Source organism: Electrona antarctica, assembly GCF_951216825.1.
Source record: "Electrona antarctica genome assembly, chromosome: 5".
NCBI lineage: Eukaryota > Metazoa > Chordata > Actinopteri > Myctophiformes > Myctophidae > Electrona > Electrona antarctica.
Genome location: NC_136810.1, coordinates 26,908,716 through 26,921,310, shown reverse-complemented (window position 1 = coordinate 26,921,310; position 12,595 = coordinate 26,908,716). Strand labels below are relative to the sequence as shown.

The following is a 12,595-nucleotide window of genomic DNA, read 5'->3' as shown; positions in this document are numbered from 1 at the left end:
GTCGGGTTGCGGGGGCAACAGCTCCACCAGAGTGTTCCAGACTTCCCTCTCCAGAGCAACATTAGTGACTTCCTCCTGGGGGATCCGAGACATTCCAAGGCAAGTGAGTCGATGTGTTTCCTCCAACTGCGCCTTGGTCTGCCCGGGGTCTGCTCCCAGTGGGACGTGCCTCGAGGACCTCCCTAGGGAGACACCCGAGAGGCATCCTAACTAGATGCCCGAACCACCTAAGCTGGCTCCTTTCCAGGCGAAGAAGCAGCGACTCTACTCCGAGTCTCTCTCGTGTGACTGAACTTCTCACCCTAACTCTAAGGGAGATGCCAGCCACTCATTTCGGCCGCTTGTATTCGCGACCTTATTCTTTCAGTCATGACCCACACTTATTACAATTATTTTTTTAAACAATTTTAAAACATTTCTTTTACAATATTTAGATTTGTATTATCGTGAGAACGATGGCTTCCATTTTCACATTACAACTTTCAGGAATAGAACGCCTGCAATTTCTATTAGCTTGGATTCCCCATCGATGATGTCACTGGTGGACGGGTTTCTGAACTGCCCACAGCCCTCTCATGAGACACAGACCGAGTGGAAGAAAATGTGGCATTTTATTCATATCATCAGTGAAGACCAATTATATGAAGATAGATTGAAAAGTGGTGAAGTGGTCCTTTAAGTATTCAAAAATACCCATTAAAAAGTAGAATATTTTAGGGAAAATGACAAGTTAGGCTACTGAAAATCTAACATTTTCCAGACATTTTCAAGAGCTGCTACTTTCTTTCACTATAATTTGTATGTATTTTTAGTTTAGAGTTTAGAGTTAAAAGTAAAGGCACAGATACTCAAAAACAAGTAAATGTACTTTGTTACTGACGAACAACAAACCAAGCAACCACCGGGGAGAGGTAAAGAATCTTTTCCTTGGGCTCCACAAATGGAAAGATTGAGTCGGAGACAGAAATAAGAAAAGAGGGGGAGACAGATAAAGAGAAATAAAGAGCAAATTATGGTGAAGAGAGACAGATTAAGATGGACAGAAAAGGGGGGCGGGTAGACGGGAGAGACTACCTAGTCCTAAGGTTGTAGCCAGAAATGTGTGTGTGTGTGTGTGTGTGTGTGTGTGTGTGTGTGTGTGTGTGTGTGTGTGTGTGTGTGTGTGTGTGTGTGTGTGTGTGTGTGCGTGCGTGCGTGCGTACGTATGTGTGTGTGTTTGTAATGTATTACTATACAAAAAATATCCTCACAAATATTGTAGAATTTGAATAGACATTATTTGAGAAATTGTTGTTAAAAGGTTAAATAATGTTTCCTCCTCCGCGTCATTTCGGTTGGCGAAAGGGCCTTTCTGTGTGGAGTTTGCATGTTCTCCCCGTGTCCCCTAGGGTAGGTACCCTCACAAAAAACATGCAATAATACTGGTCTCTAAACTGCCTCCCCCTGGCCAGCCGGGGCGCCTGATGGAGGGGAAAGGAACTGGTTGGAATAACGTGTTCCTTCCACCCGCTACGTCCAACCAGGGAAACTCCCCCCTGTCAGGTGTAAAAGGAGAAACTTGGACACTCAGGCATGAAGGAAGCATGAGTTCAAGTCCGTTGCTCTCCCCATGTCCCCCATATATGGGGACTGGGTTGGCGGAGGGTGTGTAGAGCTCAGGATCACATTAGATAATTGACACAGGGGTGAAAACTGGGTTACCAAATCGTGGGATATAAAAAAAAATGGTTAAATAATGATTTATTTACATTTAGGAGGAGATTCAGGTTGGGATATAAGGGTAATTGCATTTAGAGGCTTAGGGGTTGAGGTTAGAGTTTTCCACATTTTATACTTTGTTAAGCGCTGATGTTACACACAGAAATATTGTCAATCTACAAATGTTGCCTTTGTGTTTGTATTTGTTGATGACTTATAGGCCTATTATTGTGTACATTTTGTATGCTACAGTATGTTGATGAATTGAATACATAGGGCCACAATGTAAACAAGTCCCAAGGACATTTCTGACTAATAATGTATTCAATCAATCAATGAGCTTGTAGCTGTTGGTGTTGATGTCCTCACAAGTATAGCACTATACGGTACTATACACTATAAGTCTATAAGTGTGTGTGGATGTCCTACATTGTCCTCCCAAAGCAGCTGATCTCAGCTCTGATGCGTCTTCCACAATTAATTTCAACCCGCTAATCTCTTGACGCTAGCTTTACAAATCGCCTGGCGGGTGGAAACCCGCCAGACGCATTTGGACGCATTTGGACCCATGTCAAAAAACTTAAATTGTTATACTTTTGAGGATTCAAATTCATCAAAAGTAGCAAATCTACAAGCTCGACGTGATCTGCTTCTTCTGATGCGTTTGTGCGACGCTGTAGTGTGATCAAATAGGGTTACCAAAAAACCCACAAAATGTTAGAATATGGGAGATAGGAGGTTTCTGTCCGACAGCGATGAAAATCTAAAAGTAGTCAGACGGAGTAGATATCAACAGATGGTGAATAAATGTCTTTTCTTGGACCCAGACGGAACGTGAGACAGCTAGATGATCTCAATCGAATAGCTCATCACACTATCACTTATTACAACAGCTCGCTATAAAAACAACCAAGGCCCAGGCTCTTTCCAAGCTCTTATTTGTAATGATGAGTTGGGGAAACTTCCAGGAGAGCCAAGTCATCTGTCTTAATACTACAAACGTTTTCTTGGACAGTACGTCATATACTGTACGTAAGCAATTGTTGTGAATTTAGCCGATCTACAAGCTCACAAGGAGTCTCATAGCGCAGTGGTTCCCAAACCTTTTCATGTCAAGGACCCCCAAATTGACTCTAATTAGCCCGCGGACCCCTATTTGAAAATATATGCCAGGGACCCCCATAAGAGAAGATTTTTCCGGCTCTAGCAGTTGATTCTCAAACGTTTTAATTTCAAGGACCCCCAGTTTGACATGCATATTAATCTACAGACCCCCATTTAATGGCATTTCTATCTCTGGGACTCCAATTTATGTTGTAAAATCAATGTTAATTTAACTCTTAGAGTGTACAAATGGAACCAAATTTATTTAGTTCCATTTGTACACTCTCCAAACTATCATTTCGCTGGGGACCCCCTGGAACTCCCTCAAGGACCCCTGGGGGTCCCCGGACACCACTTTGGGAACCACTGTCAATAGCGATGCCTTGTGAGCTTGTAGATCTGCTATTTTTGCTACGGGAATTTGAAGAAATCTGAAAGTGAAAGTGTCAAGTCTGTCTGTGGTTTCATAAATAGGCCTCCTGAACCAATGACAAGTACAGTTGGGTGCCACCGATATTGTCCCTTATCATTTGACCCATTTAGGTCTGACCTCAACATTTAAAAAAATCCTTCTAAATCCTTCAGTTTTCTGAAATAAATATTTTCACGATTTTTCAAAAATAGCAGACCTACAAGCTCGTAGCGCGCCACTCGGTGGCGCGCTATGAGCTTGTAGATCTGCTATTTTTCAATAGCTAAATTATAACAATGTTTAAAACACCAAAAGGGGTTCCCGCCCAGAATGGGTTAACTGTCCTTTTGCGCAGATCACGCAAACCTCAGCAAAAAGAAAAGGACAATATCGATGGCCTCCAACTGTATAAACAGGAGCTTGTGAGTAAATAACAACTACTTTGGCTCCATTGGAACACATTGGTTTTTCTTTCCATTTCCTGAAAAGTAACCGTTTGGGACATACAGGGTTTCCACGTCCGACGGTAACATTATTTAGGACGTATCAGCACGAAGACGTCTGAAGCCTATGATTTACACAATACCTGCAATACAAACCGAGCAATGGAAAATTGGGCTAATTATATTTGAGTAAAAGAGCTGGGGATGATGTCACTGTTTTTGCAATTTTATAGACGTGAGCGCTGGATGCGTCTTACGAGCTCAGCTCTTTTTGGCTGTTGAGGTCAGAACCCCAGACGCAAAGATACAATCGCTGAACATGATTGACAACTGGAAAATATGGTTTCTGAAGAAACCGTATTTGTGTGTGGGCTCACTCTGTTGTGATAGCTAAGAATATTGGTAGTGTTAAGATTGTTATTGTTAAGTATTTGCAATTATACAGATGTGTGTTGTTAGAGTTGATAGTTTTAGGTAATGCTAGTGTATAATGTCAAGTATTGTTGTTAGTGTTAAGAGCGTTGATAGTGTTATTGATTGTTGAGTTTTCACCTTTCACCATACTAATGGCTCCTACAGATAGTGTTGTTAAGTATTAGTGTGTTAAAAGTGTAATAAATAAAATTAAGCAATATTACACGAGAGGGTGTTCTTTATTGTCATTAATGCACGCCTGCGATGCGGGCAAGTTCCGAAATGCAGAGCAGAACTGAAGTGCATTAATGACGATAAAAAACACCCTTGAGTGTAATATTGCAATTAACAGTTAAAACTAAGATTTTCGCTAAAAAAGTATATTTTTTTAATGACAGGTGTAGCCACTACGACCACAAATGTCCCAAGAAACTAGCTAGCCTAGCCACCGAGTCTGCTGCGCTCTGAGAGAACAGAGCAGGGTATTTCCTTGTTTTGATTAGGTGTTCCAATATTGTGGTTTAAACACGGCTAGAAAGCTGTTTCAACCAATCAGATTGCTTGCTCGAAATGACCTGTTATATAATGCTCAGTGTAAGATGGCACCATTTTCTGTCCACACGCTCTGTGTCTCATTGGTGGGCTATGGACTGTTCAGAAACCTGACTACCAATGGCATCATCGATGGGGATTCCAAGCTAGAAACGATAGCCTTCCTTTTCCTTTTCCTGTTAGCATGCTGAAATAGATGCCGTTTTTCTTGCATTAATAAAATAAATAAAACGTTTGAAATCTTGTTTGATATTACCAATGTCATTGGTAGGCAGGACTGTCCACAGCCCTCCTCTGAGACACAGAAATGATACCATATACATAGAAAAGTGTGTCCTCTCAGCACAGGTCTCCGCCAGGCCATGTTGGGCCCGCAAATTTGCAAGGCACTTGGAATGGGTTCTGAAAAATCTTACTCATACAGTACATCTTGATCACATGACCCCAGATATAATGTGTACGTTTTGGACACAATTTGTAGGCGTAGTCACAAAAAGCGTGCTTTGAAGAAAACACAAAATAGCAGAAAATGTAATATGGAATAAATGACCAGGGCCTATAGGGAGTGATGATCAAAGGAATCCAGGGAAGAACTTTGCACGTACAAGAGTGTGTGTGGCAATCGGGCAATGGATGTTCAGGATTTGTGGAACTTTACTTACTAGTTACTTTGCCAATTTATGTTAAAGCATACATTTATATAATACAAAAATATAAAAAAATATACTGTTATATAATTCAGTTAATCGAAAATAGCCAATCTACGAGCTCACAACACTTTGTGATGTGAGTCACATCATGTGACATTGTGAGCTTGCAGATCTTATAGACAAATACTTACGTACTTTTCCATTGTGTTATTGCTGCTTTTACTTAACTAAATCAGAGTACTTCTTCCACCACTGATGATTTCAAGCCGTGTAAATGCAGTGTAAATGCAGCTTGCGGCTTTAGGATTAAACTCCTGTTATTTAATGTGGGGATGTGGGTCTCAGCGATATCTAATCTGTTGTTAGTAGCCCTGCTTGTGTGCTTGTGTGGTTAAAGACAGGTGGGACTATGACAAGCTCCTCCAGTTGGCAACTCTCTCAAATGTCAGTCCAACATTGCACAGTACTGCTGCACAGACTCTCTGTTTGCACACGTACGGCTAGTCGGCTACCATGCGGACATGTCTTGGTCACTCACTCACTACAAACTCATGTTTGTGTTACATTATGGTTTGTGTTCTTGACCACAATGTTAAGGGAGTAGTACACCCCAAAAATGACTTTCTTTTCCTACCTTTTCCTAAGCCAATAATTTGATGCCCAGCAGTCTCTCCGGAAGGAGAGTCTCCAACTGAGTCTCCTAGTATTGACCGATGATCCGGTCATCAAATTATTTGCTCAGGAATTCAACAAGAACAAAACAATCTCTTGATAGAAAATAGGATTTTTTGGGGGGATGAACTACTTCTTTAGATAACATGTTATTTAAACAGATGCTATGTTCATTGTTTATCCCGGTATCCTATAGTTTCAAATGTACAGATGAAGACCAGTTGGTCGAAACATGTTGGCTGTTGCCTTTTAATTAAATAAAGGCTTTCCTTTTTTCACTTTGAGTGCCCGGATCGTCTCTCTTCTTCTATGCCTTTCGAACCCGTTTGACACCTTTTTACCATTGTCACTTTTTTATATCACTGGTGAGCACCTAGCACTACACTGTATCTCTGCATTCTATGCATGTGATTGATTACCTTGCTAAAATTATTCAACATTTTCCACAGTTTTTCAAGATTTTTCAAAATGTTTTGAAAATAGCAGATCTACAAGCTCACAACGTGAGCTTGTAGATTGGCTATTTTCAAAAAGCCAAAGTAGGATCCAGAGCCGTAGAAGAAGAGAGTCGTGACACGCTTTGATCTCACCGCACCGCAAGCTCTCTCTCTCTCTCTAACGACCCCCAGGAGTGCTATTAATTAATCAATATCTGTCACAAGCTCCTCATATCCCCTGTAACAGTTGCGTTCAGATAATGCGCACACTGGATGGGAATACATGCATGACTGCACACTGTACCATCCTGACTGTTGTACAGAGTGAATACGCTCTTAGATATCAATTCAGGGTTCTCCAGAGTAGTCATTGAAGACAAGGCTCAGAGTCAGGTGCATGGCAGTGGTGAATGCTATAATTATAGTTATAGTGCTTGGTGTGGACGGCCCACGTCCGCAGCCACATACATATCAATTTGGGGGTCCTTGACATTGAAAATGTTTGAGAAACACGTCAGGCATCAAACTGTCATCTAATTGTTTTTGCCCTCTCTGCTCTCCAACAGCAGCTGAATGTAATGCCACCTCACTGATGTCTATGGTTGCTTGTAAAATTAAACTCTTCATAGCCGCTGTAAACCCCAGCCACTAACATTGATGTGGCACTACCTGCTAGACTAGGGAGCTAATATGTAGGCTCCAATGTCAGAACAAGGTTAAACATTGGTGTACGTAAGTTATGTTTTTGTTAAAAGAAGTGTTAAATAGCTCTATATTCTGATAACAATCATTGTTATAGTGTTTTGTTTAGTAACAGGGTAAACAAAAAAATATATTTAGTCAGGTAAAATGAAAGAAATCTGAGAATAAATTCCTCAGCAATAACTTTCTTCACACTGTGTTTGTAAAGGTGTCTAGTAACACATCTCACAAAATCAGTTTCTCTAGGGGAATCTGTGACAGCTGCTGAAAGTTGGGGTACCAACTACCAACTTTCACCTATATATGAATACTACGAATAGCCTTAGTATAACCTAAACACAAATGGTTAAGGTTATACTAATGCAGAAGTTTAAAACGTAAAAAAGTTTTAAAAGTACAACAACTTTACAATGTGATAATTCAGGCAATGCACCTTTGAAACACCTTTTGAAGCGCAATACAAATTGTTTACATTCCATTGTTTGGAATCATTTTTTTTAAATGTTTTTAAACTTTAGGGTTCAGTGTGTGTCTGTGAACAGGCAACATTCAAACAGGTGTTCTAACTTCTAATTTGTAACTTAAAATTGTCTTTCTTTTCTTTTTTCTTTTCTATAGTAATTGTCACACTTTACTCCCTGCGGGGGTGTGGAACGCGTGTGTCGAATTTGAAGTCGGTGGGGCAAATGGTTCTCGAGTTACGTGCATTACAACCGTACACACACGCAGACACACACACACACATACACACACACACACACACACACACACACACAGAGACGTGGCGCATTTATAGTAGGATATAATTACATCGGTCGGACTCATGGTGGCACTATAACAGCCCACTTTACGTTTTGGCCTATAACTCTTGAACCGTAGGTCGTAAAATCTAAATTTCCCTTTCCCTGGATTCCAGGCATAGGAATAGGATTTTTCTCCAAAACACACTTTTTGCTCCTCCTCCTACAGATTTTGTCCAAATCTCACAGAAACGGTACACATGATCTCTGGACCTATTCAATTTAAACACCATGAATTTTGATAGTCAGTATCGTTCGTCCATAATCGTCGTCCAAAGTTAGTGGGAGGGGCCAATTTGACCAAAGATTTCACAAATCACAAACGGAATTTCCAATCCATCCCAAATTGGTCGCCGCAAATGCAAAAAATGGAACCATTTGTTGCAGAATATTTTTTGGGGGGGGATAAATCCCCTCCAAATGACTTACACATGATCACAGGGTGACATGACATTGTAATTGGAGAGAAACAGAGAAACGACGCTTTACAGGGTCCTGATTATTATTACTGTCCTCTCACAAGGTGGGAAGGGGATTTAAGTCATGCGACTCCCTTCGTTAAGCCTGCCGATGATGTGTTACATAAGATACCAGTGTACCAGTGTGTGTGCATGCTCTTGTGCGGGTGCACATGCCTAATATGTGCACAGAGGACACAGCTAACAATGGTCAGTGAAATCATAAAAGCATGTTGTTTGCACCACATGATAATTATGGCCTTTCTGATGTCATGCAGCCCTCTCTGATCTCCACTTGTACAGCTGTCTGGGACAGAGCTTAGCACTTTAACCTTTTTGCTCCTCCGTTCTGCACAGACACACATACGCTCGCATGCACGCATGTACACTCACACGGAGACACAGCAGGATACACAAATACCAGTGCAGAATGCTTAACACATTGACAGACCAACACATGCACACTCATAATGGTACACGTTGGAAGCGAATGGACGATAATGACAGATTTAAATGGGAATACTGCTTTGTCTTGAGCTGAGCTGCACCAACAGTGTTGGCCCACCAACACGGAGACTGGGGTTCGATTCCTGTGGATTCCTCCACAGTGGCCGGGCGCTCCAAAGAACACAATACTGCTGTTTGTGGGTGCAAAGCCGGCAGGGCAGGGCTATCTCTGTCGCTACACTACAGGTTGTGCCTGTTCAGCAGGGGTGGGAGAGGAACTGGGAGGAATAGCGTGTTCCTCTGTATCTATTCTCCGCAGTATATACCAGTACTTGAATTGATACTTCAAATATTACCGGTGAATGTTACCAAGTCACATTTGTACGTTAAGTTAAGTTCAGTACTCGAGTAAATGTACTCAGTTACTGTCCCCCACGGCTCCTCAATGTCAAATGAAAAGAAGCAGCTGTATTGGAGGATACGTGCGTACGAGGTGTTGGGGAATTGGCAATTAATATACATTGGGAAGAAACTGAAAAATGAAACACAAAAACAGCTGATCAAATGACGCACGTTGCTGGCTTGGTAGCCCCAAGCCCCAGAGTTAATACAATACCCACTACCACAAACACATGTGCACACACACACACACGCGCGCACACACACACGCGCATACACACACTCAGCACGACACATGCTTCATCAGTCATGTTAACCATTTACATCCGCTGGTGGCTCTTTACTTGTGGCATCCCCACCCCAAGCCCACCCCCTTCCGCACCCAGGATAAAATCCAACACGCTCAAAATAACCTGGGGCAGACATTAGAGTCAGCGGGGCTCCAGCAACCTGCCCTTTTAACCCATTTAGACCGTAGGACATGTGGAGCCGTCCTATCTAATCCAACCGATGGATTGCGAGGACGTATACACACGTCCTAGCGCATTTTCAATGATATCAAACGAAAGAAAAATATTCTGACTTTTTTTCTTTTCTCCTTCTGCACCATACTCCTTGCTGTTTGCGCATGCGCGCTGCCGTTCACTTCCCTGTTTACCGCTCAGAAAGAAAGGCTCGTATCTCCTAATCTAGGGAGCTCTCCGTGGTTTTGACCAGATGGATATACTAAGCTCTTCATTTCTGACTTCAACATGCCTCTCGTTTAAAATATGAACGCGAGGGATTATCGAGCGACTTTATCGTAATCATAGCGAGGTAAGCAAGCAACATTATTTCTCCCGGTTTTTGTACGGAACGGAAGAGGGGGGGGGGGGGCTTTCAGAGTAAAAGCTGCCATATCTGCGCGGCACCCCGAGCTGCTATTTTGAATGAAATCCCTGCGCTGATTGTGTTAATAGAAACAAAAGGCAATTACCCCCGGACCCCGGTATTCCTAAGAGTTAATTTAAGATGCTAAAGGTGGCCCTGTTTTCCCTTTGTAGTCTAATCTCTCAATTAATAAGCTCAGGAGACGGCAGACTGTATTGTGTTACACTCTATTTGTAGGGACAGCTCTCCCGTCCAGTAGTGCCGTTTTGCCAGAGAGTGGTTTCTGGTGGAAGGAGGACCAATGTTCTGCTCTCCAACATCAACCGCCAGTCCGCCACATGCATACATGGCAGTATACGTGAACACAACACCATCCATAGGGCTTCCCTCATGCCCTGATATTCACTCTACGGCAGATCACATTTCCCTAGCCACACTATGCTGCTAACCTTGCACCACTGAGGACTGTGGACTGCTTAGTATAGTATAGTTCTGTATTTCTAAAATCATCTGTGTCGACCTCGTCTTTACCTGATGAGCCGAGAAAGTAGTGTTCGAGGGCAGAGCCAAAGCCGGAGGGGTGTGTTCTCAGGTCACTGACAATGAAGGGCTGCATGGTGGTGTTCTGGTCGTTGATTGGCCAGCTTTGTCCAAGGACGCTGGCACCGCCATACCATGACATGTTGGCCATGGAGAAACAGTCCTGATGGGAAACACACATACACGCGCACAAGCGTGCACGAACACAAAACATTTCAAAACAAAAGCCTCATAACTGAATATTACACCTGCCCCTCAAAATGTCTGTGCACGCCACTGGCCCCCAGCCTAATACAGATCAATTTGGGGGTCCTTGACATGAAAATGTTTGAGAATCACTGACATAATTGCTATAGAGCGTCGCAGTCTTTCATGACCCTTTCATGACGACGCCAGGCCCAGGAAATATGCATTTTCCCCATAGACATTTCAAAAAGTATTTATTTAAAGACCTTTTAAGCGTCCTACGAAGCCAACTCGAGTCGTGACAAATCATGACAACAAACACAATATTGGACCAAACAAATAATAACTAAGAAGGAAAACAACAAAAAAAGTGTTTATGTGTCTACAGTATGAGGAAAATGAACGGGGAATTCTTTTCCGGGTCTCTCGAGGGGTCGGGACTGCGACGCTCTATTCAGAGGGTAAGTAATGAAGAGAAAGATGGAATGAAGACTGGGGAGGAACAGTGTCAATGACGAGGATGAGATTGGTTGCATGAAGCAGGAAGAAATTAGAAAGCATGTTTTGCATCATTGCATGCACAATGCACACGCACGCACGCACGCACGCACGCACGCACGCACGCACACACACACACACACACACACACACACACACACACACCATAGGCCTTTTTGGGAAAAGTGCAACAACCCAAACATCGAATTACACTTGAGTATTAATCAGGAAGGGGAAAAGAAGCTCACCAGAAAGCTATTATAATAATAATAATACTGACATTTGGGTAAATTGGATTTGATTTATTTGTGTTGTTTTCGTATATGCATAACCAATGACATTGCAATGTCAAAAGTACAGTAGCCTATAGGCATATCAAGTTAGACTTAGAAAGCAGTGCACATGCAAGAAGGGATAAAACGTGTTGGGGGGAAGTGACAGTTACACATTGTGTAACTGTCACTTCCCCCCAACACGTTTTCCACGGAATGGTTGCACAATGCACATTGCCAGAGACTGGTCTATAAGTTATTTATTTCATGATTCATCTATAGGCTACTGTACAGCAACAGGAGCAGGTGCCAAGCAGTCATCAGGATTTGGGCTTTTCTGTGTCCAGTCACGCCACATGACGCAGGGTGTTATGCCCAGTAGGAATGTTCCAATAGGGACAGATTAACCTTTCAGCTATACATTAAGCCTGGGAAAAGTACAGTTTGTGCGTTTAAGAAAGGAAAAAAGGACAAGCCATGTTTTCAGGTGAATCATTTGTCTATAGTCTAGGCAGGCGTGTGCACTTGAGCCAATGGCTGAATTCTGAAAAGTGTAAGTGGTGAAATCAGCTACATTTGGTAATGTGTCACACAAGCAAAAAGTTTTTTTTACATAATTTGCAAAAATGCACGTTTGTTTGTTTTACAACTTGTGACGCTTGTAATTCGATCAGCCTACAATAACGCAAAATGATCAAATACTATACAAATCTTATGCAACATTGTTCTGCCTAAATATCAAATAATATTGATTAATATGTGAAGCAGGTAAATATCACACCATAAAACGTTGGTTAAACATTTTTAGTGGAAATATTTATGGCAGTACAGGTTCTCAAATATTTTCCATGACAAATAAAGGACCCCCAATTTAATATTTGCCATGCCACATCTGAACATTCATTTTGTTCTGCCAGGTTGACATACATGATTTGTGTCATTGAAATGTTTTTCTTTTCTTTTCTTTTTAATATCTTATTTTCTTATATCCGATCTACAAGCTATACACACACATCTGCTAGTTTAAAATAGCCGACGGAT

The 12,595-nt window shown here is 42.0% G+C and overlaps 1 protein-coding gene across 1 annotated transcript in view; it reads right to left on the bottom strand.

Annotated features, from left to right (window-relative positions):
* LOC306922985 (SITS-binding protein) overlaps positions 1-12,595 on the bottom strand; it is a 43,684-nt gene that overhangs the window by 30,054 nt on the left and 1,035 nt on the right. The window contains exon 2 of the mRNA XM_079500917.1: positions 10,590-10,761. Coding sequence (XP_079357043.1) covers positions 10,590-10,761 — 172 coding nt within the window. The remainder of the gene's footprint in view (positions 1-10,589; positions 10,762-12,595) is intronic.